The following is an 18,105-nucleotide window of genomic DNA, read 5'->3' as shown; positions in this document are numbered from 1 at the left end:
GGCCTTGCTAAAGTCCGTGTAGACAATCTTAACTGCACTACCCTCATCTACCTTCTTGGTTACCCTTTCAAAAACCTGAATCAAAATCAACTAGAGGCTACTGTTTAAAAACTCTTTAAGACTGATGGAAGTTTTTTTTCTGTTGGGGTTATGACCTCTGGAACTCTCTTCCTGAAAAGGTAATGGAAGCAGATTCTTTGAATATTTTTAAAGCAGTTCTAAGTGGATTCTTGAAAAGCAAGGGGGTGAAAGGTCATTTGAAATAGGTGGGAATGTGGAGTTTAGGTTACAATCAGATCAGCCCTATGATCTTATTGAATGGCAAAGTAGGTGTGATAGACTAGGTGACATTCTCCTGCTTTTAATTCCTATGTTTTTAAACAATTTATAGTCAGTGAGCGCATTGCTACTAGGAAGAATCAAAGGCTGTCGTATATAATAAGTTATCAACTTATAAACTTACAAACTCATCATTTTAGATGTGGTACAAAAGGGTTGACTTTGCTATATACATTCAGAAACTTGGTTTTGTGTCAACCATGGCTCACTGGTAGCACACTCAATCTGGAGGTAGAGGTTGTGGATGCAAGTCCCACTCCAGAGACTTAAACACAAAATCTAAGCTGCATTGCAATACTGAGGGGTTGCTGTACTTCTGGAGTCTCCAGGCAGGATCTTGAGCCGACACTCTCCAGGGACTCAAGATCTGGTGAAACCTGGAAAGTGTAAATCTTGCCAGTGGGATCATGATTTCCAATTTTTACTATGTAATCAGGTCCACACCCATAATGAGCACGAACCTGATTTAAATTCAGTTTAATAAATTTAAATGTAATTAACCACCCCCTCACCAGATTTTCTGTCCCCACTAAAATTCTGTACCTCTCAGCGTGACATCATGTTGATGACCTTTAAAACAGATTCAGCTAGACATGAACCTGTCATAGGGATCTCTCCAGGGTCACAGAGATAAATATAGCCCCCAGGGGAGAGGGATGTAGCCAGAAAATGCCCTGACAATGCCCTCGGCACAGGTTTGCATTACTCTGACAAGAGGCAGTGCCAGGTGCAGGTTCCAGGGAGAGCCTCACATGTGGGGACTCATTCATTTGTGGTAGTTGGGGTTGAGTGGACTTGGGAGAGGTAAGGATGTTGCCAATGTTGGGCTAAGGAGTTTGGGAGAGTGGGAGATGAAAGATGTGAAGAAGAGAGGGAGATACTGGCAATTAATGCAGGGAGGGGATTATGCCAGTGATGATGTGAAGGATGGGTGGAGAAAATTATGGCAATGATGAGGGTTAGGGTGTAGAGGGAGATGCCAGCAATGTTAGATGGGAGAAAGAGAGGAAGAGACCAATGGTGATGGACAGGGTGCAAGGGGACATGTGTGGGAAGTGGAGAGGCAGATTCCAGCGATGACTGTTTGGGGTGGTGGGGGGTGGGCGGAGCCTGATCCTTCCATGGGGTGGGGAAAAGGTTATTTTTTGCTCTGATCGAAGTGCCCTTCAATTTTTATGCAGTATTTTTTGCTGGTGTATTTAGCAATCGTCCCTCAAAATGGCAATGTTAAACACATCTTGCTGCTTTTTTTGACAAAAGGTCAAAAAATCTGGAGAGAAAACATGCCTGTTTCTCATACCAGTTCTCAGTCAGATACTGATGTTTTGTCATTTTTTCGTAAGATTCTGCACTCCATCTTTTGGATGAGATAGTTAACAGAGGCCCTATCTGCCCTCCCATGTAAATATAAAAGAGCCTATGGCAATATTTTGAAGAATAGGCAAGTTATCCCTAATGCCCTAGCCTTTGTTTGTCCCTGAATCATCCTCACAAAAAATGTTTGTCTAGTTGATTTCATTTATTATTGTCACATGCATTAGCATACAGTGAAAAGTATTGTTTCTTGTGCACCATATAGACAAAGCATACTATTCATAGAGAAGGAAACGAGAGAGTGCAGAATTTGTGTCTCAGTCACAGCTAAAGTGTAGAGAAAGATCAATTTAATGCAAGGTAAGTCCATTCAAAAGTCTGACAGCAGCAGGGAAGAAGCTGCTTTTGAGTCGGTTGATACGTGACCTCAGACTTTTATACCCTTTTCCCGACAGAAGAATGTGGAAGAGAGAATGTCCGGGATGTATGGAGGCCTTAATTATGCTGGCTGCTTTGCCGAGGCAGCGGGAATTGTAGACACAGTCAATGGATAGGAGGCTGGTTTGCATGATGAATTGGGCTACATTCACAACCTTTTGTAGTTCCTTGCAGCCTTGGGCAGAGCAGGAACATAAGAACATAAGAAATAGGAGCAGGAGTAGGCCATCTAGCCCCTCGAGCCTGCCCCGCCATTCAATAAGATCATGGCTGATCTGTCGTGGCTCAGTTCCACATTCCCGCCCTCTCCCCATAACCCTTAATCCCCTCGCTTATCAAAAACCCATCAACCCGCGTCTTAAAAATATTTAGCGAGGCAGCCTCCACCACTTCAACGGGCAGAGAATTCCAGAGATTCACCACCCTTTGAGTGAAGAAGTTCCTCCTCAACTCCGTTCTAAACCGCCCCCCGCTTTATCTTGAGGCTGTGCCCCCTAGTCCTACTGTCCTTTCTGAGCGGGAAGAGTCTCTCCACCTCTATCCTATCCATCCCATTCATCATCTTATACGTCTCAATGAGATCTCCCCTCATTCTTCTAAACTCTAATGAGTACAAGCCTAATCTATTCAGCCTCTCCTCATAGCTCAACCCCCTCAACTCCGGCATCAGCCTAGTAAACCTCCTCTGCACTCCCTCCAAGGCTAAAATATCCGTGCGTAAGTACGGCGCCCAAAACTGCACACAGTACTCCAGCTGCGGCCTCACCAATGCCCTATACAGCCGCAGCAAGACCGCCCTACTTTTATATTCAATCCCCCTCACGATGAAGGCCAGCATCCCATTAGCCTTCCTGACCACCTGCTGCACCTGCAAGCTGGGTTTTCGCGACTCATGCACAAGGACTCCGAGGTCCCTCTGCACCGTCGCCTGCTGCAGTTTTTCTCCACGTAAGTAATAATCCTCCCTACCATTATTCCTACCAAAGTGGACCACCTCGCACTTGCCAACATTAAATTCCATTTGCCATTTCCTGGCCCATTCGCCCAGCCTATCTAGATCCTTCTGTAGACTCTCCCCACCCTCCGCACAATTTGCCTTTCCACCAATTTTGGTGTCATCAGCAAATTTTGACACCCTACACTCGGTTCCCTCCTCCAGATCATCTATATAAATGATAAATAGCTGAGGCCCCAGCACCGACCCCTGGGGCACTCCACTAGTCACCATCCGCCAATCCGAATAGCACCCATTGACCCCCACTCTCTGCCTCCTATTTGACAACCAGTCCTCTATCCACGCTAACACCCTACCCCCAACTCCATGCCCCCTGACCTTGTGTAATAACCTCTTGTGAGGTACCTTGTCAAACGCCTTCTGAAAATCCAGAAAGACCACATCCACCGGCTCTCCTCTATCCACCGCCCTAGACACATCCTCATAGAACTCCAGTAAATTTGTCAGACACGACTTCCCTTTAAGGAAACCGTGCTGCGTCTGCTCTGTCAAGCAGTTCCCCTCAAGATGCCTCGCTATTTCCTCCTTGATGACGGATTCTAACATTTTATCTACAACAGACGTTAAACTAACAGGCCTATAATTCCCCGCCTTTTGCCTGGCACCCTTCTTAAACAACGGCTTAACATTAGCCGTTTTCCAATCTTCCGGCACATCCCCGGAATCCAGCGACGTCTGGAAAATAACCACCAAGGCATCCAATATCACCTCCGCCATTTCTTTCAGGACCCTCGGATGCATTCCATCTGGTCCTGGGGACTTGTCCACAATCAGCCCCTCCAGTCTGTCGAGCACCACCTCTCTAGTAACAGTAATGTCATCGAGACCCTCCAGTCCTACCACCTTTCCATCTCTAACATCCGGCAAATTATTCACGTCCTCCTCGGTGAAGACCGAAACAAAAAAGTTATTCAAGACCTCTGCCATATCCCCATTCCCTACCACTAAGTCCCTCTTCTCATCCTCTAAGGGACCAACGTTCACCCTAGCCAGCCTCTTCCTTTTTATATATTTATAAAAACTCTTGCTATCCTTTTTTATATTAAGCGCTAGCCCAGCTTCATAGTTTCTCCTACCCTCCTTTATCAACTTCTTTGTCAATCTTTGTTGACATTTAAACCTCTCCCAATCCTCTTCTCGCCCACTACTCTTAGCTACTCTAAACGCCATACCAGGAGCCATACCAACCTGTGTTACAACCAAAAAGAATGCTTTCTATGGTGCATCTGTAAAAGTTGATGAGAGATGTAGCTGATGTGCAAAATTTCCATAGTCTTCTGAAAAAGTAGAGGCGTTGGTGGGCTTTCTTAATTATCGTTGGCATGGGGAGACCAGGACAGGTTGTTAGTGATCTGGACACCTAAACACTTGAACCTCTTGACCTATTCTACTTGCTTTCCATTGATGTACACAGAGGGATGTTCTCCTTTATGCTTCCTGAAGTCGATGACAATCTCCTTTGTTTTATTGATATTGAAGGAGAGATTATTGTCGCTGCACCAGTTCACCAGATCCTCTATCTCATTCCTGTACTCTATCTCATCATTGTTTGAGATCTGACCCACAATGATGGTGTTGTCAGCAAACTTGAAAAACGAGTTGGAGGGGAATTTGGCCACACAGTCATAGCTGTATAAGGAGTACAGCAGGGAACTAAGACACAGCCTTGTGGGGTGCCAGTGTTGAGGATGATCGTTGAGGAGGTGATGTTGCCTATTCTTACTGATTGTGGTCTGTGGATTAGGATGTTCAGGATACAGTTGCAGAACGAGGAGCTGAGGCCCAGGCCACAGAGAATGGAGATGAGTTGGAAATGTGGTTGTTTTCATATTGCTATTTGTTGCAGTTTGTTGTGGACAGTTGGTTACTGCATCTCCTACTTTACAATATTGATCATAAGACTGGACTTCAAAAGTACTTCCTTGATTGTAAAATGATTGAGGGTGCCCTGAGGTTATGAAAGGTGCTATATAAATGCAATTCGTTTATATAATATACAACATTAAAAATGTACTTTAAAATTTCAGGATAGCTTGCCTTGTGTAGTTTTCTCTAGATTTTTGTAATTCCTCTACATGCTTAATAATGCATTCTTTCTTCAATTATTTATTGTTTTTATCATTTTTAATTCATGTCAAATTTTTATATTCTGTTTCTTCTGAATTATTATTGGAACAGAGGAAACTGTGCAGAGACAGTTGTGTATTGGATAAAACCTGCTGCTCCTATAATTTATGTCTTTATTTTGGTCAAAGTTTAAAATACAAAATCTTTTGGGAAATTGTCTGATTAGCTTTTCCTTATAAAATATGTATAATATGTAGCAAACACTAGGATGCTTTGTAAATTTAAGCAAATCCTTAAGGTTAATAAGGCAAGTAACGGGCTAGTAGAACTCTGCTCAAAGTAACTTATAAATGAGGTTTGAGCTATTCAGTTTCAAAGGATATGTTTCCTCCTTTTCTCCTATGATAGGGAATTGTTATATGGGTGTTGTTCAGTATGGCATATAAACCCTTGGCATCTGTTGATACAGAATGAGGGGTTCAGTGGAGGCAGATGTTGTCTGCAATGATCATTTCCCAATAGGATGTATGACTTTGAATGCTGGCCATGAAATCACCCCATCTGACATTCACCTTATATTTCCCCTGAATGTGTGAAATTTATAATCATTGCTATTTGACAGGGTCTGGGACTTATTTTAAGTAGGTTGATGTCTTAATTAAGATTATAAACAGGGAATTTTCAGATAAATTACTGATTGTCAAACACTTCCGTACTCTCCAAACTGGCACACTCCGTAGATACCACACTAATACTGCTGTATTACAGGGATCCCCTACAAATGCCATCACACTTCAAGGACCCCCTACAAATACGATCACATGCCAGGGACTCCCTGAAAATACTGACAGACTCTACGGCCCTCATGTAAATGCTTAATACACTCTTTGGGACTTCCTTCACATATTGATATGTATATTCTAAATAACAATGAACTATCAAGGAATCACCTGTAAATCTTGGCACACTTCCATCCATTATTAACTTGCTTCCTAGGTATCAACAGGAAATACTGGCAGATGCTGCAGGTTTTGTAGTGGTTAGATACTTCCTCAGATGCTGCCAAGCTGTTGGGAGACCTCCTGAAAATATTGAGGGACGCAGTGTCATAGTGGCAATGTTACTGAACTAGTAATTCAGACACCCAGGCCAATGCCCTGAGGACATGGATTCAAATTTTATGACGGCAGCTACTGAAATTTATTGTCAGATAATAAATCTGGCATTGATAAAGTAGTCTTAGTGAGCATGAATTGATTGACATAAAAACACTCATGACCTCTAGGGATGCAAATCTGCCACCCTTACCTGATCTGGCCTTTTTTATTCATTCAGGTGATGTGGGCATTGCAGGCCGGGGCCAGCATTTATTTCCAGTGCCTAATTGCCCTTGACAAAGTGGTGATGATCTGCCTTCTTTAACTGCTGCAGTCCATTTGGTGTAGGTACACCCACTGTGCAGTTAGGGAAGGAGTTCCATAATTTTGACCCAGCGACGGTGAAGGAACAGTTATATATTTCCACATCAGAATAATGAATGACTTAGAGGGGAACTTGCAGTTGGTGGTGTTCCCTGTGTCTGCTGCCATTTCTAGATGGCAGAGGTCATGGATTTGGGAGGTGAGATCCTGCAGTGCATGTTGTAGATGATATAGACTGTTGCCACTGCGTGTCAGTGATGGAGGGATAAATGTTTGTGCCATTTGAAGTGGCACAGTAAGCTACTCAGAAGTATCTAACCACTACAAAACCTGCAGAAAGGAATGAAACTGACTGACTACCTGACATCAGCCTGGGCACCAGAAACAACAATAGCATAACCAGCCCTGCTGATCTTGCTTGAGTCCTCCTTACTAACATCTGGGAGCTTGTGCCAAAGTTGGTAGAGCTGAATCATAGACTAATCAAGCAACAGCCTAATGAAGTCATATTCATGAAAACACATGCTAGAGGCAATGTCCCAGGTAACGTCAACAGCAGCTCTGGTGTACTGTGCCCCACCAGCAGAGGAAGAGTCCTGACCTACCAGAGGCAGTAACACAGTGGTATACAGTCAGGATTATTAACACGTTCCTGGAAATCTCCTGAAAACCTTGACACACTCACAGAGCCCCTGAAAATACTGCCTTATGCGCATGGAAGTCTCATAAATATTTGCATACATCCTGTCCCAAGTTCCAGAATGCAGTGCCACTTAACCAAAGAAAAGCAATCCAATTATTGTAGAAAATGCTTTTTTAGTGGCAAATAAAGCAATAGAAGTCGCATGCTCAGAAGGAAACAAATAAAGTAATCTGACTGACTGAGGCAGGCCTCTCGTGACGGGATTTAATGATTCAGGAATTCTGCTTTAAAGTCATGCTATTGAACATTCGGGTGCTAATGTCACACTGTGGGATTTCAAAAACAAATTCCATTTATATCATTCCTTCAGTGTGCAAAAGCATTCCAAAATATTTTACAGGGACATAATCAGACAAAAATGGATGTCAAACCAAAGAGGGAGACACAAGAGGAATGATTGTGTACTTAGTCAAAGAGGTGGGTTTTCAGCAGGGTCTTAATGGGGGAAATTCCAAAGCTTGGGACTGATGGGGGAGAGATGAACATGAATTGAACAAACAGAGAAATAATGGCTGAGTGAGAGCTCAGACAGAATAGGGTACAGGCAGTTGAGGATTAGATGAGCTGATGTTGATAGAGAATGAATGGCTGATCGTGGGAGCATTGGAATAGTCAAATCTGGAGGTGACAAAAATCTAGATATAAATTTCAGCAGCTGAGTTTTAAAGTCATAATCATAGGGTTCTACAGCACAAAATGAGGTCATTCGGCCCATTGTGTCAGTGCTGGTCATCAAGCACTTTCTGTTCAAATCTATTTTCCAGCATTTGGTCTGTAGTCTTGTATGTTCTGGTGTTTCAAGTGCTCATCTAAATGCCCCTTAGTTATTGACCCCATTACAAAGGGCAAAGGTTTCTTCCTATCTACCCTATCTCTGTCCCTCATCATTTTGTACACCTTGATCAGGACCCCTTCAACCTTCTTTGCTATAAGGAAAACAACCCCAACCTAACCAATCTCTCATCATAGCTGAAACACTCTAACCCAGACAATGATGAATCTCCTCTGCAACCTCCCTAGTGCATTCACATCTTTCCTAAAATGTGGTGACCAGAACTGCACACAGTACTCTAGATGTAGCCTAAGAGGCGCCATCATAACCTCCCTCCAATTATATTCTGTGCCTTGGCTAATAAAGGCTTGTAAGCAAACTTTATGATGGAGAGTGTTTTGGTTTGGAAGGTTGAAACAAAATGGTGAGAATGTGAACACTCGAGTTAACCTGAGGCAGTGGTCATGGAGGGCAATAGAACCATTACTGAGCGTAAATTTGATGGTAATCAAATGATGAAAGCTTCAGGATTCCTAATTTTAACTGGAAGAAACTGTAGATCAACTATGTCTGGATGTCAGCCAAGCAGTCTGAAAATACAAAAGCGATGGAGTGGTCAGGAGAAGTAATGGAGAGGTAGGGCTCTTAGCATACATACAGAAACTAACCTTATACGTTTGGATGATGTTGCCAAATGGGTAGCTTGTCAATTCACAGAACCGTTACAGTGCAGAAGGTGTCTGCAGCAGCTCTCTAAATAAACAAATTGAAAGGGGGAGCAAAGGTAGCTCCTTTGGTGATTGAGATAGTGCTGGAATGGGAGATAAAGCCATTACCAGAGATGCCTTGGCCACAATGCAAAGCTAAAAGTGTTAACAGGCAAGGGCAGTTCCACTAAGTTAGGCTAGGGATGACAAGCATTGTTGGAAGATGATGTGGTTATGCTCAACTGCCTGCTTCAAAGGTTCAGTGAGATTGAGGAAGAATTATGCACTATCATGGTTGCAGGCGTAGGGGTGCCAATCGTGACTTTGATTCAGGCCATTTCAGCACTGCGTCAAGAGTGGGAACCTAACTGAAGAAATTTAACCATAAGTTCCAGGAAAGTAGGGCATATATTTGGGAGGCAACCACAGGGACTTTGGTGATGAAACAGAAGTTTAAAGGACAGCAAAGCCAATGGTGCTTGAGAAGGGCATGATGATGCCTGATTTGGAAGAGGAGAAAAGAGTCAATACATGAAGAGAAGTAACCATTTACACTTACTCTTTTTAATTTATTCATTCATGGGGTGGGGGCATTGCTGGCTGGACCAGCATTTACTGCCCATTCCTAGGGGCATTTAAGAGTCAGTCACGTTGCTGTCGATCAGACCAGACCAGGTAAAGGTGGTAGATTTCCATCCCACAAGAACATTAGTGAACCAGATTTGTCTTTACAATTGACAATGATCTCATGATCATCTTTCAATTCCAGATTTTTATTGAATTCAAATTTCACCATGTGCCATGGTGGGATTTTAATCTGGGTCTCCAGAGTTTTACCTAGGTCGCTGGATTACTAGTCCAGCAACAAAACCACTGCCTGCCCTAAAGTAGCTGGGAATTGTGATCATGACTTTCATGGGAAAGAGTTCAGAGAGCAGGAGGTAGTTCTCATGGAGAAGGTATTAGGGAAGATGGTAGAGAATCTAAAGAAAAAATAGGGATCAGTGCTCAGGCAACAGGAATCTAGAGGAAGAATTAGCTTGGTGGGTGAGGTGAAAGGAGAGAAACAGCTGAATAGTAGTCTCAATCACAGTGACAAAGAAATACATGTACTCCTTGGATCTATTGGAAGGCAAAGGGTTTAAAAGGTCTGGCTGTTCAGAATGATCTTGGAGTGAGGTCCAATGCTGCTTGATGTGGCCCAGCATATCTGGTGATGAATGACCCCAGTGATGAATAGATAATTGGGGGAATTTTACGGCCTCACTCATCCCGAAACCTAAAATCCCACCTGAGGTCAACAATGTCTGTCGCTCACCCGTGGCAGTGGGATGGAAACATCTCAGTTAATATCTGCAAAAAGAATGTGTGTGTGTGAGACATGTCAGCATCATTGTTCTAAAGAGGTATTTCTATTAACAACTTTAAACTGAGCAATATCATAAATTATTTTGTGAGTACAACAATGGAACACGTTCTCATAAGGCGTGGATTTCTTCCTACTGATAGAGATCTTGAATGTCATGATCTTATTGAATGGCGGGGCAGGCTCGAGGGGCTGGATGGCCTACTCCTGCTCCTATTTCTTATGTTCTTATGTTCTTATTATGTCTGTTAAAAATATCAGACACATTTTACTGTTTTAATTCTTACTATTGAAAGAATGACTTGTGGCTGCAAATTAACTCATTTGTAATCAATTCTGCACGTGCCTTTTTTCCCTATTGTATCTCTGACTTGCAGATGGATGAACCGATTGGGATTAGCTGCTATTGGATACACACCTGATGATAAGGTGACCAGACCAGATGAAGGTGAGCTTTTAGCATCCTAGATGAGACTAATTGCTATTCTAATAAAGACAGCTAATTCTTACAGTAATCCTTTGTAATAGGAGCTGACAAAAGGAGGAACCACTTAGGATATGAAAAGCTATTAAATATTAAGGTAGACTCAGTGGCAATGGATGCAGAATAAAATCGAATCATTTGTTGCATTCATTGTCTAGGATTTGGTCAAGGTTCATTAAAAAGAATAAGACAAAATGTGTTCCTTTTTGGTTCTACTGTGGGTCCATCCCTTCCTCTGGGTCATCCCTGAGAATTAGCCAAGTTATCACCTTTTTTGATCAGATCTTTTCCTTGTTGGGGTTTTGCCCAGATTACTTATCAGGTTACTAATGCAATGAACTTTAAATTCTCTTGAATTAAGAAAGATGGACATGGGAACACTCAATCAGTGCATTTGGAATTCCTCTCTCTACTATTTCAACAGAGGCCATTGCCCATTTATTTTAAATTGGTGACATTAGTCAGACTTTTATTTCATATGTTTGAGGTGAATTTAGAAATCATCACACATGGCCAAATATTCACTGATAACTGAGGAATTCCTGCACTGACCATTTTTAATCTGGATGAGATTTTCACAGATTGTCCTTTGGATGCGGAAGTGTTAGCGAGGTGGCATTTATTGTCCATCCCTAGTTGACTTGAAAAGATTACAGACCCCATTTTCACTTGGAGTTTTGAAGAGATTTGGGGAGGTTGATGAGGGAGGGGGACAGGGGATTTTTAGTGGGAAACCTGGATGTAGGAGTTTCCTGGATGTCCTGAAGGAATTAACAGCAGGACATCTTTGAAGCTTTTTTTAGGAGGTTTGCCACTCAACAACCAGCCAGATGAGGAGGCCAGTTGTTTGCTGGGTGGGATAATGACTGTGGAGCTGATGTCTTGTGCGTCTGACATGATGGTGGGTGGGAGTGTTCAGACATGGACGTGGGGTTGAACATCATAATTACAAGGCTGGGTATGGACGCAGTGACATCTAATTTTAAGGGTAATGAGATTAGGGAGGGTAGCCTTTTCATTCAAAATGACAGCACTGCATTTCTGTAGGGTTCTCCTAATCTTCCAACATAACTTTAATGGATACTCGGGAGAAATGGATGAATGTTGTCAGAGGCTTCATCTGAACTCTGTGGCAATTCTAGCTCACAAGGGCTGAGCTCTGTAAAAACTCTGTTTTGTAAATTTGAGATTAAATGGTGTTACATAATTAGACATCTGAAAGACATGGCTGAATTTTAACACGACAACAAGTGGTTTGGGATCGGGTCAGATCATGAAACATTTAAAATCTCAAACCCAACCCTAAACTGATCATAACAGAGTTGGGGCAGGAGCAGAGAGTTAATTTGCTCTCTAGAAGCAGCTTGGCAATTTAAATACTTCATAAGATTGGCAGTCCCTGATTGCTTCTCCTTGTGACCGAGTGCAGTGGTTCCCAACTGCTGTGCCATTGTTTGGATTAAATTCCCTTCAGCCACATTGAGTGGGTCTGTGTGTTTGTCTGTGTTCCCAAGGATCTCAGTTTAAATGCTCTCCAGTTTGCTACATTCTGTGCCAAATCCAATGTAATCACCTTACATTGGCTGCATTTGAAACAAAATGAACTCCACCTGGTAAATGGAACAATAAGTAAATACATAATTGTCCAAATTCTGTCTTTGTGTGAAAGGATAATGGGACTATCCTAGATCAGATTAAAGTGTGTTTATCTATGATTCTGCTTCAGTTTTCTCAGCTCCCTGGGCTGTGGAGTTCAAATTGAGTTTTGTCTCCTGATAGCATTCATCCACTCATTAGGCGCAGCCAAACTAGTCAGCCTGCTAGGATATCTTCACTGTCACTAAAAGTGGCCCAATCAATCTGTCATATATCAGAGGAATTAAGTGAAAATGTTATCTGTATTAATATATACACACTGCCAATTCACACAGCAACAGTTTTCATATATAACATGCATTCAACCACCTTTTAAATGCAAACAAATTTTAAATGACAATGGTAGTTATTCAAATGGTGTAATAATGGGAGAAAATAGTGATTCTTAGATTTGTTTGGTTTTCTGTTTTAAATACAGAAATAACACAACTTACCTTTCAATCATTTGATAATGTTTTGATTATTATTAATGAACAGTGTGCCATAACAGATAAAATGTTGGGAACCACTGGCCAGTGGTGTATGTCACTGAACTGGTAATCTACAAACTTGGGACAATGCTCCAGGGTTCCAGTCTCAAATCCCTCCATGGTATATCGTCCTGTGGCAGACATAGGTGAACTGAAACATTTTCAGGTTCAGGCAGTGGATAACCAAGGGGGGTCGTCTGACCCAACTGTCTGCCCCTGTCCCGTGGCTTTATTCCTGGCTGTGTGTCCTTGGAAAGAGAGCACGTAGTGTCCACCAACATTGTTGAGGCCTTTTATACCCAGTGGACACTATAGGTCCCTGGTGGGTACTGACATTATCGACCCTCTTAGTCTCGTTTTTGTTTGATGTCTTAAGTTTTATTTGCGATTTGTTTTTAAGGCAATATTCTTTAAGGGGCTGTCCCTTTAATTTTCCCTCAGTTTATTTGATTTAGTTTACTTGGTTTTGCACAAAATAGGGTGTGGGTTATTGAACTGGTAAACCACAAACTTAGAGCAATACTCTGGAGTTCCAGGTTCAAATCCCACCATGGCAAGTAGTTAAATTTGAGTTTGAATTTGAAAGTAAACCTGGTTTAGTAGTAGCTGGCCTTGTGAGACCTGAACAGCTGAAGTCTGATGATGATAGCTTCAGGGAAAAGTTAAGTGATTCTCATGCATCTCTTTGGGATCAGAAGCAGCAGGAGTGCTTCTCTTGATGCCCAGCACCCCTTCTCCATTATAATACACCATAATAGACATCCAAACTTGTGGGGCGAGATTTAGTGGGCCTATTCACTGTGGGGGCAAATCCCATTATGGCCACTAAATCTCACAAGAGATCCGTAACAGGATTTGGACCGGTGTGATCTTGATTTGAGGTTTTCCGCCCACCCCCTGCCAGTGATGTAATCATGTATTTAAGTTAAATATAATTATATGGTTTTACAATGTAGCAACTGGCTACAATGCTCCCCCCTGGTGCATGACATCATGCCGGCATTATTCACTACTGTTTTTCTGTAAGAAGAACCAGTCGAGATAACCACACTGGGGGCGCGGAGGTGCCTGGAGTTTGGGGGCCAAGGGTGGGCATTGCCACCTGGTAGCCTGGCAATCATGATGTGGAGATGCCGGGTGCTGGACTGGGGTAAACACAGTAAGATTAATGATTTGGATGAGAATATAGGAGGCATGGTTAGTAAGTTTGCAGATGACACTAAGATTGGTGGCATAGTGGACAGTGAAGAAAGTTATCTCCAATTGCAAGGGGATCTTGATCAATTGGACCAGTGAGCTGACGAATGGCAGATGGTGTTTAATTTAGACAAATGTGAGGTGATGCATTTTGATAGATTGAACCAGAGTAGGACTTACTTAGTTAATGGTAGAGCATGGGGAGAGCTACAGAACTAGGGGTACATGTTCATAGCTCCTTGAAAGTGGAGTCATAGGTGGACAGAGTGGTGAAGAAGGCATGCTTGGTTTCATCGGTCAGAACATTGAATACAAGAGTTGGAATGTCTTGTTGAAGTTGTACAAGACATTGGTAAGGCCACACTTGGAATACTATGTGCAATTCTGGTCACCCGATTATAGAAAGGATATTATTAACCTAGAAAGAGTGCAGAAAAGATTTGATTGATGGATTGAGTTATAAGCAGAGGCTGGATAGACTGGGATTTTTTTCTCGGGAGCGTAGGAGGCTGAGGGGTGATCTTATAGAGGTCTATAAAATAATGAGAGGCACAGATCAGCTAGATGGTCAATATCTTTTCCCAAAGGTAAGAGAGTCTAAAACTAGAGGTTTAAGGTGAGAGCAGAGAAAATTGCCAGAGGGGCAATTTTTTCACACAGAGGGTGGTGAGTATCTGGGACAAGCTGCCAGAAGTAGTAGTAGAGGTTGGTACAATTTTGTCTTTTAAAAAGCATTTAGATAGTTACATGAGTACAATGGGTATAGAGGGATGTGGGCCAAATGTGTAGCGTATAGGGCTAACGGTAGGACTCTGAATAGTGTGGATGAACAGAGGGATCTAGGTGTGTGTGTACATAGATCCCTGAAAGTTGGGAATCACGTAGATAGGGTTGTTAGGAAGGCATACGGTGTCTTGGCGTTTATTGGTAGGGGGATTGAATTTAGGAGCCGCAGTGTCATGTTGCAACTGTACAAAACTCTGGTGCGGCCGCACTTGGAGTATTGTGTGCAGTTCTGGTCCCCACATTATAGGAAGGATGTGGAGGCTTTGGAGAGGGTGCAGAGGAGGTTTACCAGGATGTTGCCTGGTATGTTGGGGAGGTCCTATGAGAAGAGACTGAGGGATTTGAGGTTGTTTTCGTTAGAAAGAAGGCGGCTAAGAGGGGACCTTATTGAAACATATAAGATGATTAGAGGTTTAGATAGGGTGGACAGTGATAGCCTTTTTCCTCGGATGGAGAAAGCTAGCACAAGGGGGCATAGCTTTAAATTAAGGGGTGGTAGTTATAGGATGGATGTCAGGGGTAGGTTCTTTACCCAGAGGGTGGTGAGGGATTGGAATGCCCTGCCTGCTGCAGTTGTAAATGCGCCTAGTTTGGGGGCATTTAAGAGGTCCGTGGATAGGTTTATGGATGGAAAGGGATTGGTTTAGGTTAGAGGGTCATTGCTTTTTAACTGGTCGGCGCAACATCGTGGGCCGAAGGGCCTGTTCTGCGCTGGAATGTTCTATGTTCTAAATGCGGGCAATTGGGATTAGTTTAGGGATTTAAAAAAAAATGGCATGGACAAGTTGGGCTGAAAAGCCTGATTCCATGCTGTAAACCTCCATAACTAAGTCTCACAACACAAAGTTAAAGTCCAACAGGTTTATTTGATAGCACAAACCACTAGCTTTCAGAGCACTGCTCCTTCATCAAGTAAGTGGGAATTCTGTTCACAATCAGGGCATATAAAGACACAAACTCAATTTACAAAATAATGGTTGGAATGCGAGTCTTTACAGGTAATCAAGTCTTAATGGTACAGAAAATGTGAGTGGGGAGGGGCTTAAACACAGGTTAAAGAGATGTGTATTGTCTCCAGCTAGACAGTGAGATTTTGCAAGCCCAGGCAAGTTGTGGGGGTTACAGATAGTGTGACATCAACCCAAGATCCCGTTTGAGGCCATCCTCATGTGTGCGGAACTTGGCTATCAATCTGTGCTCCACGATTCTGTGTTGTTGTGTGTCGTGAAGGCCATCTTGGAGAATGCTTCCAGAAGATCAGAGGCTGAATGCCTGTGATTACTGAAGTGTTCCCCAGCAGGAAGAGAACACTCCTGCCTGATGATTGTCAAGCGGTGTTCATTCATCTGTTGTTGTTGCGTCTGCATGGTCTCCCCAATGTACCATGTCTTAGGACATCCTTTCCTGCAGTGTATTAGGTAGACAACATTGGCCGAATTGCAAGTGTATGTACCCCATGTGGATGGTGTTCTCACGTGAGATGATGGCCATGATGTCAATGATCCAGCATGTCTTGCAGAGGTTGCTGTGGCAGGGTTGTGTGGTGTCATGGTCACCGTTCTCCTGAAGGCTGGACAATGGTCTGTTTGAGGTTGTGCGGTTGTTTGAAGGCAAGAAGTGGGGGTGTGGGGATGGCCTTGGCGAGATGTTTGTCTTCATCAATGACATGTTGAAGGGTCCGGAGAAGATGTCTTAGCTTCTCTGCTCTGGGGAAGTACTGGATGAGAAAGGGTACTCTGTCCATCGTGTCCCGTATTTGTCTTCTGAGGAGATCGGTGAGTTTTTCGCTGTGGTGCGTTGGAATTGTCGATCGATGAGTTGTGTCCCATATTCTGTTCTCTGGCCACAGATGGCTTTATAAAGCCAAAACAGGATATGGCGCTCGACTCATCGATCAACAGTTCCAACCACCACAGCGAAAAACTGGACCGACCTCCTCAGAAGACAAACACGGGACATGGCGGACAGAGTACCCTTCGTCTTCCGGAATTCCCCAGAGTGGAAAAGCTACGACATCTTCTCCGGAGCCTTCAACGTGTCATTGATGAAGATGAACACCTCACCAAGGCCATCCCCACGCCCCCACTTCTTGCCTTCAAACAACCGCACAACCTCAAACAGACCATTGTCCACAGCAAACTACCCAGCCTTCAGGGGAACAGTGACCATGACACCACAAAATCCTGCCACAGCAACTTCTGCAAGACATGCCAGATCATCAACATGGATGCCATCATCTCACATGAGAACACCATCCACCAGGTGCATGGTACATATACTTGCAACTCAGCCAATGTTGTCTACCTGATACGCTGCAGGAAAGGATGTCCTGAGGACCGGTACATCGGGGAGACCATGCAGACGCTACGACAACAGCTGAATGAACACCGCTCAACAATCACCAGGTAAGAGTTCTGTTGGGAATACTTCAGCGGTCATGGACATTCAGCCTCTGATCTTTGGGTAAGCATTCTTGACGGCGGTCTGCACAACACACAACAACTCAGAGACAGAAAACCAAGTTCCGCACACATGAGGACAGCCTCAAACAGGATCTTGGGTTCATGTCGCACTATCTGTAACCCCCAAAACTTGCCTGAGTTTGCAAAATCTCATTACCTGTCCTGGCTGGGGACAATACACATCTCTTTAACTTGTGCTTAACCCTCTGTCCACTCACATTGTCTGTACTTTTAAGACTTGATTAACAGTAAAGACTTGCATTCCAACCATTATTTTGTAAATTGAGTTTGTGTCTTTATATGCCCTGTTTGTGAACAGAACTCCCACTTACCTGATGAAGGAGCAGTGCTCCAAAGGCTTGTGCTACCAAATAAACCTGTTGGATTTTAAGCTGGTGTTGTGAGACTTCCTACTGTGTTTACCCTGGCAATGCCAGAGGTCACTGAGTTTGGCAGTGCTGGGGAGTGGTGTTGCCCTCCTCTGTTGGAGGGAGGGGGTGTTTCCCTTATGTGTGGTGGTGGGGGAGAGGGGTATATGCGAACAACAGCACTGGAGCAGGGGGAATGCGCCCCAATGCGCCTGTGGTGGGGGTTCATCCCAAGCTTGTGGGTGGGGGAGGGGTCATCCATGGTTGTGGAAAAATGGGAGGGAGTCTATTATTTTTACAGACTGGGGAGACGTTTAAAAGTGAGGCCTGATCACTGTGGAGCTGGCCTTGCCGGCTTTATAAGACAGAGTGATGGTACAAACCATGCCCCTGATTTTTTTTGACTGCGTCAGGAGGCCTGATGAGAATTTCTGGCTGTGTTTCTGGAGAGAAATGCACCAGTTTTCAATCAGAACCTGACACTGTGCCATTTTTTTGGAAAATTCTGCCGTGCGGTTCAGCGTTGTGAGACCAGTACAA

The 18,105-nt window shown here is 43.4% G+C and overlaps 1 protein-coding gene across 1 annotated transcript in view; it reads left to right on the top strand.

Moving 5' to 3' along the window:
- Window positions 1–18,105, top strand: part of LOC145342123 (connector enhancer of kinase suppressor of ras 2) — a 711,051-nt gene that overhangs the window by 657,630 nt on the left and 35,316 nt on the right. Inside the window, exon 20 of the mRNA XM_080187363.1 lies at window positions 10,520–10,590. Within this exon, the coding sequence (XP_080043489.1) occupies window positions 10,520–10,590 (71 nt within the window). The remainder of the gene's footprint in view (window positions 1–10,519; window positions 10,591–18,105) is intronic.

Source organism: Carcharhinus amblyrhynchos, chromosome 4 (assembly GCF_965287045.1).
Source record: "Carcharhinus amblyrhynchos chromosome 4, sCarAmb.v2.hapA, whole genome shotgun sequence".
Lineage (NCBI taxonomy): Eukaryota > Metazoa > Chordata > Chondrichthyes > Carcharhiniformes > Carcharhinidae > Carcharhinus > Carcharhinus amblyrhynchos.
This window is presented reverse-complemented; position numbering and strand designations above follow the sequence as displayed.